This window comes from Scomber scombrus, chromosome 21, assembly GCF_963691925.1.
Source record: "Scomber scombrus chromosome 21, fScoSco1.1, whole genome shotgun sequence".
NCBI classification, from domain to species: domain Eukaryota; kingdom Metazoa; phylum Chordata; class Actinopteri; order Scombriformes; family Scombridae; genus Scomber; species Scomber scombrus.
Window position 1 is genome coordinate 19,891,455 of NC_084990.1, and position 22,890 is coordinate 19,914,344.

Below are 22,890 nucleotides of genomic sequence, written 5' to 3' on the forward strand. Positions count from 1 at the left end.
TCACTTATTCCTCTGCTATTTCTTCTCAGCTGTAAAAGGTTCATCTACTCAACGACATCCACGACTTAATCCCACCCATCCACAATCAAATATACACAACACACACACAGCATGAAAACTCTGGTTATAGTTTAACCATGCGCCACCATCGTGGACTGTTGTAAATTTTAGTGCACATGAAAGCACAGAAAACACACAAGCGTTGTCGTGGGAAAGCAGCAAGTGAATAAGACCTGCAAACTCTGGCTTTCAACAGCTTTCTCAAGAATACATTGGTAACAGTGCAGTCTTACTAACTTACTGTAGTGTACATCAAATCAGTCCTAACATCTGTAAAATTTGCAGATCCAAACTACTATTCTTTACCACACAAAGTCACATAGAAAATCGACAATTACTTCAAGTCATAACTTCTCCCTCTTACCCAACCCCCTCCACAGTGGTCATCTTTAAGAGTCCTGTCCTCTATAAGTCCATCCTGTGAGGTCCTTTTGGTTTCCCGTCACACCTCAGACTGCAGACTCGACACCCGTCTCCAGGGACGAAGCACACAAGGGCTTCCTGCAGGCTGGGCTACTAAACCCTGACCTGCCTGGGCCTCTAATCCAGTCTGGGACCCATGATAGACCCCATAGGCCCCATACACACTGTCCTGGTATAGCAGGGCCCGTTGGCCCCCACATCGTCCACCACCACAAGCCAGCAGCTGGCACACTGGGCTGGGGCTCGGGTGGCCGCTGGAAGCCTGGTTGTGGTTCTGCAGGTCCAGGGGGCCATGGTAGAGGGGTAGTCCAGGGTAGGAGTTCAGGTAGTGGGCGTACTGTCTGCTCAGTAAGCTGGTGGCTCTCCGTACCATCCCTTGCCCTAACCCAACCCCATGTCCCACTGCTTCTCCATACGTGGGGAGGTGGGTGGAGTGGGAGTACCGCAGCCTCTGGCCTTTACGCCCATTGGGCCTCCTCTGGTCCTCTCGTATGTGGAGGTAGGCCTGGTTCCGTGGGAGGCACAGGTTGTTTCGGAGGTGGGCAGGGTTGTAGGCCTTTGAAGATGTAGCCGGTGTAATATTGCATGGGAACAGGTCCGGAAGGGTTGAAGGTGATTGGCTGGAAAGGGATGACTGGGATTCGTCGAGCTGGCGGACCTGCTCATTGCCCCAAGTGGCTTTAAGGAAAGAGGGGCGGCGGTGCCTGCGTCTTCCTCTCACCATTAGGTCCTCTGGGGGCCAGGAGCTGTAGTTCTCTACACGAGGACACATCAGCTCCCCTGGGTAGATGCTTTCATCACTGGGGGCAGAGATGTGGTTTTCTTGGAGGTGGTTTGCTTTGAGCTCACTCAGACAGATGGTAGTTTTGTCATCCATGTGTTTTCTCCTCTCCACATCGCCGTCCTCACACTGGAAACTCTTGGACCTCCTTTTCCGTCGAGAAAAGCCTGTTTGGATGTGCTGATTTTGGGGCGAGCAGACTGGGTGAGAGGCGTAGATGTCAGGTAGTTGGAGGTCCGTGTAAGGGATGAACGGTGAGTGAGGATGAGTATCTACATAGAGTCTCCCAGTGGTCTGGTAGTGGTGCTGGTGCTGATGTGGGAGCGGCTCACCAACTGCCAGGTGTGGGGTGCTGAGGCTGGACACAGGAAGTGGCCGGTCATACAGACAGGAAGAAGAGCGAGTTGGGAGGGTGTAGCGCAGTGGTGTGGGCCTGGTCACACCCCTCTGCTGTGTCAAAGAGGTAACAGCAGCGATAGGTGGGGTGAGGGAGCGCTGGGGGAGGGAGGAGTGATTCTCCATGACATAAGCAAATCCTCCAGGTACGGTCTCAGTCGCAAGTTGAGGAACACGGACAGGCAAGCTGCCGCCATGCCGACTCAAATTTTCGATGGTCTTGGTGGCGTTGTCCAGAGAGCACTCTACATTGGCAGTGGAAACCAGGTCTTTGGCTGTGCGAAGCATCTTCAACATGTTTGCTTGAGCGTAGTTTGAGGTTAGATCAGGTTTGGCCAAGCCGGACGAACGTCCAGGATCCTCCATTCCATTGAAACAACTGTAAATACCCTGAGAAATAAAGTGAACAGAGAAAAAGAGTGGATAAGAAAAACAGAGGGAAAAGAGAAGTAGGACATAAATAAACTAATTATTTGTAATGAAATCAATATGTAGCCACAAACTGTTTAACCTTGAGTCAACCTAGTGGTCAATTTCACAGACGAGATTTTAACCAATTTGTGCATCTGAAAGTGACAATCCACTTCCTGACTAATAAAAACACCATGGGCAGTAAAATAAAAAACGATTTTCATTAATATCTCATTTCATCACTGAGGCAAGACTTAGTCACAAATTCATTATGCATTCTCCCGGGACTCAAAGAAAAACTGTTTAAGCTGAGAGGATTGCCCCAATAAACACACACGGACTCACACGCCCAAAAGTCCCCTGCAGATCCAACCGTCTCTAACTGCATGGACAAACACAGAGCCAAATCCCATGACTGCTCTCTGCTTACATTTGGCTGAGAGATCCTGAAAGAGCCAAATTTAATTTGGCCCTTGGGTCCGCCACATACGGATTAATGATCAGATAGTCATTTAGCCGTTAATCTGATAAAGCCCAGATCCAGGCACAATGGTGTAATTACACAGCAAAGGAACACAGAGGCTGGAGTCCATAGACATTTCCCTGGCCATAACTTCAGCCAGAGCTTTTAACATCAATAGCCACACTTCCAAACAAACATCAACAAACTCGGCACTGATTTGGGATTCATTGCAAATGAGCATTAAGCAATCAAAAGTTAAATGCTGAGTAAACTTCAGCACTAGTGCTGCTTTTCTTTCTTTTTATCTCTCATCTCTACCGTGCCCTCTCATCCTTAATAAGAATACTGTGCCATTTTAGCTAATATTTTAACAAGGCCTTCCTCTGTGTAATTACATGCAAATATCCATTTGCTCTGATTTATCATTACATAAAACCCACTTCATGTAAAACAGCATATTAAATGAAAAAAGCAACCAACCAACCATTTAGAGTCAAAATAATCCAGCAATCTTTCAATCACTCATCCAAGCTGTTACTCAACTAATTCAATTACAGCCAGCCAATCAGTCTCTTTAACTAAATAATCAATGTAAAAATCAACGAAGCAATTTCTCAACCCCACTTCCCAAAACTAAGCAATCAGCAATCAACCCAACCGAGGATCCATAAAAAACAAGCCGCTCACTTTTCTGACTAAACAATGAATCTATTAATTAAATGATCTACTTGCAAATCTCACCCTGCTAATGGCCAACAGAAAGTCAAGTTTATCAGACTTGTGGACAGAGTGGCGTAGTTTCCAGTAGAGTAGGTGTTCCCAAGCAAACACCAGCAGGCTGAGGCCCATGGCCACCAGCAGCATGTAGAACACGCCCGCCATGTTGTCGATGTCCAGCTTACTGCTCATCACCTCGTTCTTCTCGTTCTGGCAGATGCCCGACAACCACACTGTCTCCAAGCGCTGGGTGTCTCCTGTAGGGATGAAAGTTTAAGGGAAGAGGACAGGAGTATGAGATTAGCTGACAGAGAAAGAAAGAGAAAGACATACTGTAAAACACCTTATGATAACTAATTCTGCATAATCATCTCTACTTTCTTGGATGTGCTCTACAGGATAGTGACACATTTTTGATGTTTTTGCTCTGCAATGCACCACACTGGATTTAAAATGAAAAACTTTTAGGTTAAAGTGCTGATGATGAACAAAATTAATTCATGATATTTAACATTTTGTTTCAAAGTCTCTATCTAGAATAGGCGGCTTCCCTGGTGATGCTCTCAAGGTCTGCACTGCAGCCATCTTCACTTCATGCTTGTTTTGAGGGGACTTTCCTCTCATACTGCGTACTGCAATGTGGCAGTTCATTTCCAGTTCAACTTTCCTATCATAATTTAACAACACACTTTTTATTTGCACTTGTACCTGGTTAGCTACATGAGAATTTGTACCACAGGGTTTCTGAGTCACTTTACTCTAGTGTTTTATTGTCTTGGCTCATCAAAAGCTGAACTGCCAAATGACAAAATGTAAATGTAAAATTTATAGCTGACATTGCAGCAAAGTGTTTGAAATAGCAAACTAACATGGATGCCTAATGTTAGCCAATCATGCAATGCAATTAAACATCAAGTGCAGAACCATGCAGAGTAATTTACATGACCAACGCTGCAGTCATATATGTCTTAAGTTAGATGTTGTGAGAATTTACAAGTTGTAAGAGTCCTTTCCTTTGCTACTTTCCATGACATCATTGTCCTGGTACACTGTTCTAAAATAAGGGACTATGTATGAAGAGGACTACGAGCGAAAACACCCGATACGCATGTGAAAACATGCAGATTAAAACAAAAAGTCAGCACTTTACCTCAAAAATACGGACACACAACCAGTGGGTCTGTCAGAGCAAACTCATACTATACAGCCACGTTTTGTTCAAACCAACATAACTTGATAATAAATTCTAACTGCAATCCTAAACTGAAAGTCTGCCTAACCATAACAATCATGTTAACTAGCGCTGATATCATCACAGGCAGTGTCCGCAGGCGCAAAGCAGCGCAAGCAGAGCAAATTCACTTCTGAGTTTTCCGACTGTTGTGCATAAATGACCAAAATTATAAGTTGTTTTCATGTTCCCTGTAATTAAGTTATTTTACTGTTTTTGCCATAATTGTCTCTTAATTACTCAGTTCACGTTGAGGGCACCGTATGGTTGCTAATTTGTTAATGGATCAATGCGCTGCAGTTGTGGTATCTTTAAATATGTATAGTAATGTGATTGCTCTTAATTTAATACTACCCTAGGGGGTTTCCTGCATTTGCAAATTATCTGCTTAGTTTGGTAAGAGTTATACGTGCCTTTGATTTGGATTTAAAGGGCTACAGTAAATAGCTTTGTTGCTCTAAAAGTACATTAATTCACATTTATCATAGTCTTAGATATGTTGTTTGGCAACTGTGGCATATGCATGTCTTCTGTACAGTCTACAGTAAGCTCCTAAGCTTCAAACCTCTCTCCTGTCCAGATTTTTTTAACTGGGATCATCTGCTGACCGAAAAAACTATTAACTTTCAAAAGGACCAACCCTTAATACAGTTTCTTTCAGGCTTTATTTTGTATATGAAATGCATATATTATGCACAAAACATCTACTTTATTTCCTTTTCTTGGAATGGTGCACCATTAAAAACATTCTTGGGTGTGAACATTTCCGTCTGTAAACATATAGCATACAGTAAATGAAGAGCCGTAACACCCTGATACCAAATGTACATGATACTCTTGGGCAATATTTCTTTCAAAACCTAACTCTACATAGTAGGATTGTATATGTGGGAAATTCGATCACTTTCTCCCCTGCAATGTACATCCATACATTTATTTTATCTTCTTTATGCATTCGCAGGGTAAAAGGCATTTTAGCATGCTGACAAAGCACTTTTTTAAATAGAATTTAGATTGCTTAACCACATCTCCATTAGCTATCATTACCACATAAACCTCTCCTCTGGGCCTCTGAACAGGTGGTCACCTTTTGAGCTGAGTTATACTCAGTGGCCCCCAGGGATCACAGCCCATTGTATTACTCTGTTACCGTATGTTGACCATAAACACACTATTTATTATGTCATCACGGAAAGCTCAGAGTGAGTGTGAGTGGGTGCTCTTAATCTCTCAGAGGAGGGAGGATATTAACTCCACACCGGCGGCCGTCATGGTGAGTGTCTTTGTGTGTATGTACGTAGGTAGAAAATGTGTGTGTGTGTGTGTGTGTGTGTGTGTGTGTGTGTGTGTGTATGTGTGTGTGTAGGGGGGTGTGTGTAATAGAGATAATCATATCCCTAACACCCCCTGCTGTTATGCAGGATATTAACTCTTCCCTGTAAGCCCACTTCCCTGCTGATATAGCACACACTGAACTGGATTGATGCCAGTTCTGTGGTTCACATACAGTTTTCCAGTGAGACAGAAATAAACACAAACATATAAAATTGAGGAAAGTGTGTGCATGCTTCAGGTGTGTGTTATATCATGCAAGGTTTGGATTCATGCCTACCATCTCCGAGGAACTGCAGCAGCGCCAGGTCAATAAGCCGTTTCCAGCGGGAGTCCTTCTGCAGAGCGATGCCGTACCCGGTGGTGGCGAACACTTTCCCGCTGCCGATGGTCACCAGATTGCAGCCTTCGTCCTTCCCAGCCATGTAGTTCAAAACAGCAGCGTCATAGATGAAGGCGTCCAGTTTCCTGCATGCAAATAGATACTCTTTGTTTGAGAGAATATTTGGCTCTTTCAGTGCTTAGTAAGATCTTACATTCATCCTTCCTCCATGGTAGCATTACATTTATAACTCTCATTGTCTCTATTATAGGAAACATTTGATAATTTTGGAGATACACTCATTTTCTTTCTTGGTGAGAGTTGGAGGAGAAGATTGATACCACTCCCATCTGTTCATTCAATTGAAATTTGTACCACATGTTTTATGGGATGTTATGCACTTGTTTGTACATAAAAAGTATGTTTTTGCAAGTGAGTTTTAGTGATGCTGGCAGGCTGAGTGGATAGGCATGGCTAATCTTTTGACACAGTTTTGTGTGTAGTGGTTTTTTTTCCTTGTGCTCACATGTCTCTCTTCCCAGACTTTGTTAAATTATCATCTTGCATTCTTTTTCACTTTCAACCAAATTCTTGGTTCGTTCATTTACTTCCGTTCTTGCTTATTTGTTTCCGGGTTAGTTCTTACATTACTCTCCTCATCCCCTGGATTCATTTTTGGGATGTAAAACCCACCATTTCCAGTCTTTATGCTTAGATAAACTATCCCACTGCTTGCTCCAGTTTCAAATTGAACATACAAATGTATGAGTGGCATCTTCTCTTTTCATTCTCGTTTAGAGTTATAGTTGCAATTTCTCAAAATGTCAAACCATTCCTTTATAGGGGCCTTGGTGGATTTGTGTCTTTTAGCCCATGAAAAAACGGTGAATACATAACATTACTGCCAACCACTTTCAGTGTACCACAGGTTTTTAGATTGCTTTCCTACCTTACAGGCTGCTGTTGCTTTTAGTTCATTAGTTACTATCAGTTTGCATAGACTTGAAACTTGATTAAGATGGGTAATCCACACAAATGAACATTTAGTCAAGTTTGTAGAAATGTTTTGTGATGGTTACATGAGGTTGTGAGCAGGGACACTTCCTTACTCCAAGGTACAGTAAAGGTATTTGGTCATAAACTGAAGTATCGGACAAAGTCACATTTTGAACTGATTGTATCATTCTTGTAGATATAGCAAACACTTTGACCTGCTAGTGGCATTCGAGCTTGTGTGACACTATTAGATTAACCATCAAGTTAATTTTCATCCTACACTGGCACATGGAAACACACATATACACATTTGTAGTTAAAGGGTTAGAAAATGTGCAAAATCACTGCTGTGTGTTTTGAATGTCAGCTTGTCATGTTTGACAGCACTTTCTATACAAATTAAGCTGCAGTAGACATGAGTTTTTCATCTAAAAATACACCCATCACATCGGCCTAATTCTCAAATAGATGCTGCAACACAAAGAACATCTCTATCACCCAAATTATCATTAGTGCTACTTTGGTGTCTAATTTCTTCACTCGCAGGAGGGTTGCGTAAATATAGCCTCGTATTTATTGATGTAATGCTTTAAAATGTAAGGCAAAATTGTACCCGGTTTTGAGGCTTTCTAGGGCTTCCTCCACCCCTTTCTGGTTGTATTTCGTCATGTGTGTGTGCATGTCGGGGTAGTTGCTGCGGATGTTCCTCTCTGTGCTCCCGTTTGGGACCGTCCCGAAGCGGAAAGGAGGGTAATGCTCATGTGGTTTCTGGAACTGTGGGGAGATAAAGGAGGAGAGGAAAGGGAAGGGGGGAGAAGAGATGAGGAGAGGGAGAGAAGAAAACAGGCAGGAGTGAGAAGAGAAGAAATAGGAAAGGTTGGTGGAGAGAACGGGGGAAGAGAGGAGGGAGTAATGAGAAAATGGAAAGTGAGGAGAGAGACTGAAGGGAGTGAGAGAAGAATAGGGGAAGACAGCAGGCAAGGACGAGATGACAGAAAGAAGAAAGCGAGGAAGGAGTAGTTCAAAGAGATTGGATGTAATGAGGAAATAAAAGAGGGGAAAGGAGAACACAGGAATACAAAAAAGAGTAAAAGAAAGTAAAGAGTGTGAGGAAAAGGCAAACAGAGAAGAAAGAATGGTAGAATACGAGGGAAGCAGAGGAAAGAAGAGAGTAAAAAGATGGATGAGAGGAAAGAAAATATATGAGTGAGTGGCAAAAGGGAACAGATGAGAAAGTAGGGAGTGATGTGGAAGACGTGATGATGTGGAAGAAGGGGTGGGAATGACAGGGAAAAGGAGGGCAGGAAGAAAGGGGAGAGAAGAGAGGTAGGGAGGTAAGTGGACAGAGAAGTAATAAAAAGGAAAATTAAAGAAAAAGGTGATGACGACGGACGACGGACAGGCAAGGAGAGGAGAGGAAAATCAAAGAAAAGGAAAAGGTAATGAGACAAGAGGAAGGATGGGGAGACTCAAAAGGAAGGAAAGGAAAGATAAAAAGGTAGAGAGAACCAGAGGTGCAGAAATAGTTGCAAAGAGAGGAGTAAAGGGGGTGAAAGAGTGAGAAAATGGGAATGGAAGGAATAAAGAGGATGAGGGACTACTCAGTTAAATGAAATCCATTTTTGAGTCACTTTTTTTCCCCTCCAAAACTGATCAGCAGCCAAACTCAATGCTGCATGAATGTACTCGATGCCACTGCACCCACATCAATTTGATAAAACTGATATCAGTCAACACACATCTGTTTGAATCACTTCGCTGCCCACATATGATCCTTATCCAGTTCCATCTGCACCTGACCGTAGTTCACATTTCACGAGCTGACGCATAACGCAGGATGAAGCTGGAACGTGTCTGTAAGAGCTCAGTTAGATCTAAACAGGAAAGATCTATTCATCTTGGTTACAGCATTGACCTTTTGAGCCGAGCGCAAATGAATGGGCCAATCAAAATGTGAGTGTGTGAGTGGGTGTGTGTATATGTGTGTTAATATAATCACTCTTCAGCTGCAAGTGCAGCGGATTCGGTTTAGATGCTGGTCGCCTTTTTATTTATTTATTATATAATCAGCTGTTCAAACAAAAGCCCACCTAACAGAGAGAATATTAGAGATTAAAGGAAAAGGCTGGCAATATTGTACCTTTCTCTTATATTCAGTAAATCCCATGAAATGAATAAAACCAACAATGAACTGATCCCACAAACAAGTGTTGTTTGTATAGTCAAAAGTCTGATTTACTCTGTGCCATAGAGCTCCAAAGGCCTTTTTTACACCAGACATTTTAACTTGTCATAGCAAAAAAAAAAAAAAAAAAAATGAATCTACTATCATATATTATTTAGAAAATGCATATCTAAGAAGCTGCAAGCAACACATATTCTTTTATTTTTTTGCTTGAAAAAAAGTCTGAAATGATTAATCCATTATCAAGATATAGACTAACTTTCTTTCAATCAATTAATCAACTACTCATTGCAGTTCTGAACACTGAATGTTGCTTATATCATTAACAATCTGTTTGCTCTATTCAACTGTACATCATTACAGTGTGACAGTCAATGCACAAGCCCAGGACCCTGAAGCTAAAGTAGCCATCAATTATTATTTATATCATTTACAGTACCAGTCAAAAATTTGGACACATCTTGCAAAGCACTGTAGTTTATTTATTTCAATCAAAAACACATGTTCCTGGTGATGTAAACACTCACTAAAGCATCAAATTTGTAATAATTTGTGGCTGAAAATAATCCACAACATAATACACTATACTACTGTTTGAGTAACTTTAGCTGAGAACAAAATGCCCACTGTATCAGGATATAGTTTCATCTTTTTAAACTGTGAAACTATACATTTATTTAAAAGATTTACATCTTTATAAATACCAATTGGCTTGAGTTTGTCATTTCTATGGGTTCACTCTGCTCCAAGTTATCAATATCAAACCTGGTACCTAAGTCAGACTGGGTCCAAGTTAAATTCAGTCTGATCAGAGCAGGTAAGGCTCCATTTGATTGCTGTGAGAATCCACGATCCGACATGGTGCAGCATAGGAAATCAAATTTTTGATGTATGAAGTGAAGGAAACATGACTTGTGTCTTTTTGACCATGGCTACTTGTTAATTGGTGGCACATCATGCTGCTGCCAGTGTTGGTGTTTCTCTCTGTTTTGAGTCTGTTCGCATTTTGAATCATTCATATGATTCTCTGGCATTTTCAAATCAACTATTGACTTTTCTTGAGTTGCTTCTGTATCAATCTATATCATATCTACATAACTCTTTTCATTGGATATGTGGATAATAAAAAATATGGACCAATATCAGCCTTATCCTTTAAACCTGCAAGGCGTGAACGCAGCTAGCCTACAGCCTAAAACTCCATAATGCTCTGTTGTAAGATCTCAGAATTAGAGGGCAGCTGAGGTTGTGTTTTTCGGGGTGATGTATATTAGTCCATTATGCTGTTGGACATAATGAATCTGCATAAAGTTAATATAGTCAGTTAATACAGTCATAGATCACTGAGGTGGCTCCGCTGATCCCTGCCTGGGAGTTATTTTCGCTATCTGTGAAGGATGAAATGCTTTCTTGTAAAGCTCCTCTGAGGCCCTGCTTCCAGTTCGAGTGTTTGTGTGTCTCACACACACACACACACACACACACACACACACACACACACACACACACACACACACACACACACATACACACACACACACACACACACACACACACACACACACACACACATATTTAAGTGGTAGAGAAAATGTGTGGGTGTTGTTTTCCTCAGTGGATTGACTCAGAGACTTTTCTTTTTTTAAATCATTTGACATTTTGCGATCTTGTTTTAACAGTGTGAGCGAGACGAAAGATGGAGATCGCACGGGGAGAATATTGATGGACAGACCGAAATACTGACAGGACAAGTCGAGACTCAGACACCATCTGTATTGACAGAAGGCTGTAATGGATCAATCAGTCATGCTTCTGGGCTCCCCACTGATAGGAAAAGGACAGAGACGTCTAAAACAAAGACCTTTTACTTGACTTCATCTTAAAGGATTTCTGCAAGTCTTTTGTCTCTCTTGCATTCATGCTTTATTAGTCAATGTAGAGTGATGGAGAAAGAAAAGAGGAGATGGTGTGGGATGAGCTGGATTCAAATGCAAAGACGTCGCTCCATAGCTCACTGCTTCACAAAAATAGCCTGCGTCTCTGTATGTCTGAATGGACTTTGAATAACTGTCCCACCTCATAATGATTCTGAGGTTATTATACCAAGTTAAACTCTTTTTGTTTATTCAGTCTTTTACCTTCTTGTCAGAGAGCCCTGAAACGGTGTCGATATATTGTTCCTGGATCATGAAGGCGGCCAGGTTGGCAGTGTAAGAGGCCAGGAAGATGACAGCAAAGAAGGCCCAGACCAGGACCATGATCTTACTGGTTGTCCCCTTAGGGTTTTCAATGGGGACTGAGTTGTTGAAGACGATGCCCCACAGCAACCACACAGACTTCCCGATGGTGAAAGTTGGACCGCCAGGAGCTGAGGAAACAGACAGAGGAGAGAGTAAGAGAGTCTGCTTCAGTGAAACATGGTCCTGTATTCAATATGGAAGCATTCCTAATCCATACCAAGTAAAAAAAAAAGGGCTCTGGATTGGTTCACCCAAATTCCACGAATCATGTACAAACACACAGTGAATTAAATCTAAGGATACTCTCAACAAACAAGTAAATAGTTTAAAATAATAGTTTTGGTTTTATTTGCAGACAAAATGCCCTCCAGAATTCCACACATTTTCTGATCTGATGCCACTACGACTTTTATTAGTGTTAAAATAACAGGAAACATTTGGTGCCAGTGTTAAAATAATAGCAGGTAGGGGAACAAGGTTATTATAGCTCAAATAAATCAGCATTGACTGATGGAAAGCGCTCAGTAGTCTTGAAGTCTGACATTTTTGTTGACCCATCCAACGTTGACATCCTCCATCTGTGGACTTTATGGATCCATAAGAAGGTCACACTATTTCCTCCTTTGCTCCTGATGGACAGGAGTCATAATTTCAACAGCTCCAGCTCTTTTTCAGTTGCATGTATTTGTTGAGGGGTAATGAAAAAATATGTTTTTTACAGGGTGAACTGACCCTTTAATACATTTTTGCCATGGATGGATTGCCTAGATGGATTTTTAAGTCCCATATTTGTTTTAACATGTTCTGCCATCAAACTAAATACATCTACAGTTCATCGTATAAGTATTCATGAGCCACCTCATGCCCTTCTGCAAACTTCCAAACAGCAGAACAATTTCACAGCCTCAGCCCGTTTCCATCGCTCTCTGCCACTGTTGCTCATGTGCAACAACGGAGGGTGCCACCGCCATCAATCACACTTCGATTAGCGCAGCGACGAATGCTAATTAAAACAGGAAAATGACCTTTCGGACCTAGAGACGAGGCACGCTCTGTCAGCGTTGTATTCTGGGATTGATTAGCCCTCACCCCCAAAATCCTGTTGAGGAACTCCTAACGTTGCAGGACGTGCAGATGAGGGTGGATTTAGTGGCCTGCACACAGGCTTACAGTAAAATGCTTTGTAGGAAACAAGTTTAATTGAAGAAGTAAATTTGTTTTTTTTTTTGCAGGTCTGGGCCATAACATACTTAACTTCATAGGAATCTGGGCCATCTGGATATTTTCCTGTTACAAATTAATATTAAAACCAAAGATGCTTGCCATATTACAGTCTAAAAAAGCCGAATATGCTAACACATTGAAAAACTATGATTGATATGAATGCATGCCCTGCTGGCAGTTTTCCTGCTGTATCCCTCCATTGCAATGCAATAGTGATTATTTACTTGTCTATCATCCACTATATTCAGAAAATAAAGCATCCACTTGGCAAGCAGTGGAGCAGTGAGGTGTAAAACTCACCTTTAGCGCTCACCAGACTACGGTTGTAGCCAACTGGACTGAAGTATTCAAACACAAAAACTGTCACCGCCACCACAGTCAGGCACATCACAAACATCATGACCCATACTGCTGGGCTGTAGGGCTCTGGAAGAGGAGAAATGATGGATTAAAGTAAGTCTTTTGTACTTCCTGCTTCTAAATCTCAGGCTGTGATGAGGGTCCCCATGTGTGGTCGGAGGATAGCAGCAGGGAGAAAGCAACAAACCCAGACCGATGTGGAAAATGAGAAGACATACGCTGTTGAGGATTTTGTGCTGAATTTTGTTGTTTGAGGTTTGTAAAAGGGATTTAGGTGTGTGTGCAGTACGTAAGGGGATTTAGTTGTAGGCTATAGTTATTGGCAGGATAAAAGCTTAATGGGAAGTTTCCTGAAGCGTCTGCAGAGACAGAACTCGTTTAAGTAGGCCATCCTGGGAGAAAGTGGTGAAAAGACGGTGGCAGCAACATGGCTAACACGGATGTGTGACGGATGTATGACCGGTTTGAACTACCAGAATCAAACTGAAAAGGATTTGAAGACGCAGTTGATTTTCTCACCGAGAAAGGCAGATGGGGAAACTGTCCCGTTGCTGCGGGCCACCATTACGCTGATGCCTGTCTCAACAAACGGCACTGAGAAGTCAATGATTTCCGAACGCTCCTCGTTGATAGTTAAAGAACCGATGGCCATGTCAGCTCGCCTATACACAACCTGAAAGGAAAGGAAAGAATGACAGAAACACATAATAAAATAAAGTGAGGAATTGAAAGTGGTCAGGAAAAAAAAACAACAAAAAAACTTTATGTCCTGTATTAATTCTGTATTTGTATCTGGCTATTTTTGGTTACTGTACTTCAAAGTCTGCAAAAGAGACCTGAACGGGTGTATTTTATTGCAACAAAACCTGCTTTCCACGAGTCCCAAAAGACTGACTGCAAAGTTCTTCTTTGCTGAAAAGAGAGCAGATTTTGAATTTCATGAGCGATCCTTTTTGAACATGGAAGCCACAATGCAGCATACACTTTGTGCTCCACACTAAGGCGTCACTCTAATAATGGCTGTCTGCAGAGATAAATGAAAAATATGTCTCATCATCTGAGCATCCAGACAGAGAGAGAGAGAGAATGAGAGAATGCTACGCTCATATCCAAGCTTCCTTTTCTGCAAAGCATGAATTTTGCAGAGAAATCTTCCTGTCATAATGGAGAACACACGCTCTTACTGTACACAGATGCACAACCAGAGAAAAGTGCTTGAAGGCACAAAAACACAAGCAAGAAGGCGCTCCTGAGGAACACCTGTTCAGGGTGTTTCAGTTTCACATGCAGCTGTGTTTGATGGTGCCTTGTGTGTGGGAGAAAGTGTGTATTAGATCCATTTGTGTACGCATGGCCTCACACCACTGGCCTAGATAAAACCCATCAAAGAAACACTCTAAGCCATGCAGTGCAGATATCATTACTACCATCTACCATTCTTGCTTCCAACTGTACTATAGTGCAGAGATGGGAAGTCACTACAAACATCTACTCATGTACTGTCCTGAAGTACAGCTTTGAAGTGCTTATACCACTACATCTGTGTGAAAGCTGTACTAATTACTTTATACTTGACAATTATACGATGAGATAAGCTGATAAAATATGGCTGCTGGGTGAAGACTTTGTATCTCCAAAATGTTTTCTTTTCAGGGACTGAGAAAACAGCCATGTTTCAGCTTCAGGACAAAATATATTTCAGCTTTTATCTAAATCATTTTTTAATTGTTCTATGACTGGCATGAAAGTGTAATACTCCTCAAACTTGACACACTGGGTCTGTACACTTCATCCTGCTTACTATAGATGGGAATTAAAGCTAATTTAAAGGGGGTGTATCATCAAGGTCTATTTATATTCTGAAGGTCTACTGGAATATCTCTACAGTATAAGAAACTCTCTCAGCTTCTGTTTAAAACAGGCTGTTTTCGCTTTGTTTCTTTAAGGCCCCCCTCCTGATGATCCCACCCTGTTCTGATTGGTTACAGGCCACATAAACAAATAATAGATGTATATTTATGTTCTTTTACTCATTCTTTACTCAAACTTTTAACCTCTCAAAAATGTCTGTACATGTTCCAGCTTGAATCCGATCCAAAATATGTATATGCAAGTGGACAACATGTACAACCCCTGGAGCAAAATCTGCAACAACCTTAGCATGTGTACTGTATACATCTGACATCAGTTATATATGGAAATAGAGAAAACTTACTTTACATATGTACAACCTCAAGTTTTGGAACTTTGACGCGTTTAACATAGACATCCCACATTATAACAATATAAAAATTATAGAAAATCATGTTTATTCCTCTTTTAAAGACTTGAGACTAGACTACACTGATATTGACGGTTGTTGTGGAGGCTCTTTCTGTTTAGTGAATATTGAAGTTTGTACACTGTACTGTATGATTTAGAGTTACTTACATCAAACCTTTTATTTCGTTCTTTCTTCAAAGTTATTCTGCACAAATCAATGTTTTTTCACAATAACAAAGTATCACATAACTATGTGTAAAATGCCTGTAGTGATAAAACCCACAGCAAATTATCAGCTCCTACTCAACAGGATTCATTTGGTTGAGTAAATTGAACAGAAAATAAATAATAAGTGCTTTTACTGAAAGCAGTCTCTACATTCAGAGTTTTGGTCTGTTCTCCTGTTCTTGATAATATCTAACACACTATTAACTTTCCTTAAATTTAATTAGGCCATGCCATCGCCCTGAGCTACATTTCAGATCCATGAATGAACATTTTAGAGACACCTTGCTCCAATAATTGTCTGTAGACTGTGCAACTCAATGCAGCAGCTCAACACACCGGCTGCTACGTACTGGGATTTATACTTTAAATAACTCAGTCCTCAGTCTCACCTCCCCGATCATGCCGTTCCAAGTCCCACGGACCAGCTTGCCGTGTTTTCCGTTGGTGACCAAGTAGAGGTCATAGGAGAACTTGATGGTGCGGGACAGCTTCTTCAGGATGTCTATGCAGAAGCCCTTACAGCACAGTTTGGTGTACGACTCAGAGTGACCGATGATACTGTGAGGAAGAAAAGCAGAGTCATACATTCAGTGAATAGTTTTGTTTAAATATCCTTTGTTCAAAAACCCAATAGCAGCCGGGACAGTTGTTATCTTTAGCTTCTCAGACTGAATCTGTTGTTTCACTTTGTTTCAGACAGTGAGTGCTAAATAGTCTAGGGCTTTCGCGATGACAGTGACCATTGTGTATGGCTGCAAAGTGAAGGGCAGACAATCGCTGGTTCATTAGCTAAAATCAATGCCTGTTAACAAGTCGTGTTTCAGCGAGAAGAAGGAGACGCCTAAAAATTGCAGACACACACACACACACACATACAGGCATTGTTACAGGGCCCACAGAGGATGGTTGAGCGACTGTGATGGCTTCTAATCAAAGGCCATTAAGGTGTGTAGCATGTGAAGGACACACACACTTCCTCTCAGTGGCCTCGCTACTTAATGGGGTGTAGAGGAAGAGAACAGAAGGACAGGAAATGGTGAAAAAGGAAGAAAAAATAATAGAATGAAAAATAATGGAGAGCCACTAGGAGCAAAAGTGGGAAAAATTGGTTAAGAATTGGGGAAACCAATTTTAAGTTTAGGTTTATAAGGAACTCTTTGAACCACAATTTAGGGTAAATTTAAAGAATCACAACCATATTTGTGTAGAATATTAAATTACATTGAAGGGGCTATAAGTCTTTTAGCACAACATTAGCATACATTTTTGAAAAATATAATATGGTGTATTGCATCTCTCAAGTGTTGGTCTGCATCTCTTTGTTGAAATGTAAACACACATTAATACAATGCGCCCTAATGACCAGTTTGGAAATACAGTCACTAATGAACACCACCTGATTTAAAGGTAGTATAAATGGAAGTTGTGCAGGTGTTTTTTTCTTTTGTCCTCTTTCTTTTAACTTGTTCATTTTTCTTTTTAATTCTCATCTCTTCTAAATTTGTTTCTATCCCTATACCCAGCATGTACTCACGACTCAAGACAACTCAAAATGAGGTCGAGCTAATCTTTAAACAAGGGGATATGACAAAGCTGGAAATAATCTCAATAAATGCTAATGGACTAAATAACCAAATTAAGAGGAGGAACATTCTCCTTCAATTTAAGAAAGCAACGGGAGGCGTGCTCTTCTTTCAAGAGACCCATCCGAAGTTAAAGGGAAATGACGTGAGATAAAATGACTAAGAGACTAATTTACTCCAGTTTACATGCATGATAAAAGAGGGGGGTAGCTCTAATTATACAACCACACATAGCATTTAAAGAGGAAAATTATATTTTGAAAAAGAGGGCAGGTTCGTTTTAGTAGCTGGCAAAATAGAGTCAGATAGTTTTTCTTTTTTAAGCATATACTACCCACTAGAAACAGGCTCAGAGTTCATGTCTGAAATCATCAAACTATTAATGACAAAAATGCAACGGCATTAATGGGAGGAGACCCGAATCTTACATTAAATCACAGATTGGAGTTTTTGAATATTAAAGTAGAGCACTCACAAAGCATCATCAATTTTAAGGGGATCAATCTCAGGGCTTGGATTAGTATGTACATGGCGGACGCTAAACAAAAACAAAAAAAGCATAGATATATTATTCAGGTAGATTCTCAATTTACGACAGATTAAACAATTTTTTATGTTAAAAAAAAGATGTAGAGTTACATCAATAATAGGCACAAAGGACTTATCAGATCATGCCACAGTGATCATGAATATAAATCTTATTATAAATGACAGATAAATAATAATACAGAGGATAAAAAACTAGAGATAAAAAGATAAGACACTAATCCAATTATTATATGGGAGGGAATTAAAGCTGTTTTATGAGGACACATATTAGCATACTCTTGATTAAAGAAAAGGAAAAAAAAACACAAACAAAAACAAAAACAGAGGACCCAAATAAACTAGGGTTTAGAATTGGAAAGTGGAAAAACTGAAGACAGGAAGCAGCCAAGAAAGAGTAAAAGAAAAAGATTTAAATTTTAAACAAATTTAAATATTTCTAGATAAATACATCTAAAACATATATTTTTTGGATGCATTACTTTTACTTGTAATGGAGTATTTGTACATAATATAGTTTTCTAACTTTCCTCTGTGCAAATGTATTCAGACTTTGATGATAGCAAAGGGAATATTCTCTACTACTAGACTTTGACTATGCTGATTATTTTCAGGGCAAATAAACAGTAGTCCTAAATTGTGCTGTTTTTTATTGGGATTTGATGTTATGTGTAAATGAAAGAAAACTGCAAATTTACTGCAAAATGTTGACTGAGTTGTGTTAATTTAGTCATTACCAGAGAACCAAGCCATGCATTTGTTTCCTTTTCTCAGACCAAAGCACTAATTATTCTTTAAACACATGGAAAGACTGGAAGGCTATAAGGCTGCTTTTACCCAAGAGATAGACTGAAATCTGTAAATAGAGTGAAACACTGCAAATGTGTTGAAATATTTTCTTCCTTTGACAATTAAGCATTTTGTGCATGCTTTATAAGTGTTATTATAATAATGTTAATGTGGCAAAATCAGATCTGAGATCAGATAAAGCATTTGATCCTCTTGTGTCCTTGCCATTATCTGAGTATCTCACAGTTAATATGAGCACTATTGTTTGCTCTTTTTGGTAGTTTTAGGTTGGAACCTTAGAGAAAAATGTGTATTCAAAGACAGATCTTTTATTCAAATACTGTAGGGCACACAAAATTTAACGCCACCTCTTCATTCTTGCTGTTACACATGGCTTTGGGGAAGGCCTCCAAAGTCCTTTCTAATTCTAATTCTAATGATAACATTACAGCCAGTTCTCATTGGGTGGAAAAAGACAATGCAGAAGTTTCCCAACCAACCACTCAGTGAAACTGACAAACAGCAGACTAAATCTTTAAAATATGCATGTATTAATATATGAAGGCAGCACAGCTTGATTTTCCGTTGTCATTTCTGCCATGACTGACTGTAACCATCCTCCTCCATCTTTTTTTAAATCTTCTCACAAGTCACCCCAGTTGGGAATGAATGAATCATCCAGTTTCCCTTGTGCTGACTATCCGGTTCAAATGGAAATCAGACAGTATGTTTTGTGTGTACTCCATCCATGAGAATCCATTGATGTTGTTGGTCGTTGTGTCTTCTTATTGTTTCGCACTTTATTTTGATGTTGTTGGCGGTTGAATGAGTATGTATGTCTGCTTTCCCAGAGAAGTTGAGTGGGAGGTTCTTCAGTGTGACCCAAGACACACTGTGTACACACTGCTAAAATAATGTGGCCATGCTGCCCCGACCACCTCCGAATGTGGTCTGAGTGATCAGATCTCACTACTTCCTCAATATGTCTTGGGTGTGTTCACACCTTCACTTAGATCTGTCCACTTGTGATGAGAACACCCAAGACAGATTTTAATGCCAGTCGTAAACCAGGCCTCTGTGTTATTTTCAACACATCTGTTCTGAAATATTTAACACAAAGCATGTGTTAAATGTGTTGAATGCAACACAAAATGAGTTTTCCTTAACTAGACAAAAATGACACAAGATGTGTTATTTTTAACACATCTGCTTTGAGGGTCCGACCGGTAGGCTGTTAAATGGACTCTAAATATAACAAACTATGCAAAGAATAATGACACTAATCTTTTACTTCTAAATAGGGCAGGTCCTGATTCAAATACCATGGCAACGAATGAAGCTTCAGGTACAGTCCTACATCTAGCGTTAAATGCTGAGAAAGTCGTTTACCAAGTGTTGTGGCCATGTGTCTAACATTGTCAGCAGCTTTGGCTTCCATGAACAGTTTAGTGTCTGGCTCCAAAAAATGTATTAAATCATGGCACATTGTCCAGAAGATTTTCAATCAAAGGACAAGACTTTCTCTCAATTATATGTGTAATTTGTGTACAGGCACTTCAACGTATATGGGAAAATGACAATATTATAGGTGTAAGTATGATAGAAGAACAACATAAATTGGCATTGTATGCAGATGATGTGATCATTTACTTAACATCCCCAAATCAATCTTTACCAAAATTAATGGAGTCTAAGAATAAAGCAAGGACTCAGGCTATAAACTAAATGAAAATAAATAGGAGCACTTAGAAAGATCTATCTTCATGGAGACATGAAGACCTCATTTATGACAACTGCCAGGTTTTGGAGAATAAATTCAGTCAAGACTTCAGATGGAAAACAGTACTAGAATCTGTACTGAGTTGAGTAGAAACTGTGAAAATAATGATTCTTGCACAATTCTTGTTCTTACCTTACTAATACCCATTCAACATAGCTGTCATGTCCAAGAAGAAATATTAAGTTATGTTTGATTTTGTCTGTCTCGTGACTTCCTAACTCTCCTCTCGTTTCAGGTCCATCCTCCTTCCCCTTGTGTGTTTCCCACTGGTCTGATTGTCTGTCCCGCCCTGATTGTTTCCACCTGTTTCCCATTACCTTGTGTGTGTGTGTGTGAGTGTGTGTGTATAGTCTGCGTATCCCTTTGTCCTGTGCCAGTTTGTCTTGTCTTGTTGGTAGCCCCCTTATCCCAAGTCAGGTTTTGAATTATGTGTTATGTTTTTGCCATAGTCTTGCTTAACATTATTTTAATACTTTGTCTTTGACAGATATCTCATGAAACAGTAGAGAGAAGAAATGTCAAAGAATGCATGGGTTAATGGAGTTTATCAACAAAAATAGAAATGGTGAAAATTGTAAAATCTCAAAACTGTATAAAATCCTACAAGAAACACCAAAGAGAAAGGGGAAATGGAACTGGCAATAACAATTTCAGATTGCAAGGAAGCATGTAAAAGAATTTTCAACACAACATAATCAAAATATTGGAAAGAATTTGCCTCGAAAATTAACATGAGGCTTTTTGTAACACCAAAAATCTAAATATACAGTCAGGCGGTGCAGAGGGAATGCTGGAGGGAATGTGTGGAACAGAAAGTTAACCATGCACTCATTTTTTATTTCTGCCCAGTGTTGAAAACATGTTGAGGGGCAGTTCAGGAGAAAGTCACCAACATTTTTCATGTAAAGAAGCCGTCACAGCCATCCTATATTGTTCAAGGTACCATCCCATTAGAAATAGAGAGGTATAGGAGATCAATATCTGTATGCAGTAATATGCATGGCCGCATTAAAACCAATCACACAGAACTGTCTGGATGTTAAACCTCCTTCTATTAACACCAGAAAACTAACAGTCGAAGAGAACAAAGAAATGGAGAGACACACCTATAAGTTGAGAAACAGAGAGGAGGAATTTAAAAGAAACTGGAGTAAATAGGTCACAGAAATAGAAGGAGTGGCACAGTAAAATTAAGAAAGTACTGCAGGACAGTTTTTTTCCTTTCTATTTTCCTTTCATTTCTTTTGTTATGCCCATAGTAAAAATGTAAAAAATGTATAAATGTACAGTGTAGCAGGATGATTGAAAAAAGTGATGAAACTGCTAACTTCTAATGTAAAAACTTGCAAGGAGTAATTTTTTTTTTTAAAGAGTGGACATTAAAAGTCAAAATAGTGAGAGAGAGGTTGACGTGGAAGTCGGAACACTTTCTAAAATAAAGATTTAATGGAGAAATTTGCACTCACAAACAATAAATCTCCCGTTTTTTCATTATCCAGCTTCCGTAGCGGAGGCCGAAAACCAACCAGGGTTGTGTGTGTGTGTGTGTGTGTTTGTGTGTGTGTGTGTGCAACTGATGGCAACAGCATTTTAGTGAGTCAGCATAAGAGCCAAAGACCAATAAGACCATGCGAGTAAATAAATGAGTGAAAAAAGAGTGAAGCAAGTAACTGACATTCAGTTGATTATTTTAAATGGCATAAATGTTCATCTTAGATACATTTTAAGTGTTTTTGAAAGGCATGCTTCTTTCACTGGGGTCGATAGCTCTAATAAAAGCTGTGTTAATTAATTGCTGCAGGAGCTGGCCACCTGTCATCATTATACACACTAAACTAATGCGCACACACACACACACACACACACACACACACACACACACACACACACACACACACACACACACACACACACCAACAAACACAAACATACATACAGTACAGTATCCTCTGAGGATCAGCAGCAGTTGTGTTGTGTGGTGTGTTTCTCCACAAAATGCCCAGAAACTAGTGCAGCGTGGAGGGAAGCACCATGAGGGAGTTGGACCAGAGAGACAAAGAGGACGACTATCAGCCGAACGGTAGACAGGAAACACATGGCAAACAACCAGATGAGGAATGACAGGGCAACACAGTTTAGAAGGAAAGGAGGGCAAGAGAAAAACAGGATGGAGAAGGAAGAAGAGGAAGATAACTGAAATTGCCACAACTGCGATAGTTGTATGAATGATGAGGAAAGCACGGGAAAGTTAGTGTCCTACAGTCATTGTGCGACTGTATGTTCAAACTATAATTTCCAGTTAATCTGTGTATTGTTTCAATGAATTGTTTGTTCCATAAAAGCTCAGAAAATGTTCATCAAGTCCCAGAGCTCAATAATCATATCATATGCTCTCTATCTATCTATCTATCTCTCTCTCTCTCTCTCTCTCTCTCTCACTCACACACACACACAATCCCTCCCATTCAGCCTGATTTCATTCATTCAAACCAGTTCAGTGTATTCATTCATTAGTTCCCATTCAAGTATGTTGCTCTCCTCAATGTAGAATGAAATGACTG

At 40.1% G+C, this 22,890-nt stretch overlaps 1 protein-coding gene across 1 annotated transcript in view; it reads right to left on the reverse strand.

Moving 5' to 3' along the window:
• Positions 1-502: 502 nt before the first annotated feature.
• Positions 503-22,890, reverse strand: part of LOC134003226 (glutamate receptor ionotropic, NMDA 2C-like) — a 49,232-nt gene continuing 26,844 nt past the window's right edge. Inside the window, exons 8-15 of the mRNA XM_062442361.1 lie at positions 16,021-16,189; positions 13,661-13,814; positions 13,082-13,207; positions 11,456-11,685; positions 7,746-7,906; positions 6,095-6,282; positions 3,276-3,508; positions 503-2,050 (exon numbers count right to left, since the gene is read on the reverse strand). Coding sequence (XP_062298345.1) covers positions 503-2,050; positions 3,276-3,508; positions 6,095-6,282; positions 7,746-7,906; positions 11,456-11,685; positions 13,082-13,207; positions 13,661-13,814; positions 16,021-16,189 — 2,809 coding nt within the window. The remainder of the gene's footprint in view (positions 2,051-3,275; positions 3,509-6,094; positions 6,283-7,745; positions 7,907-11,455; positions 11,686-13,081; positions 13,208-13,660; positions 13,815-16,020; positions 16,190-22,890) is intronic.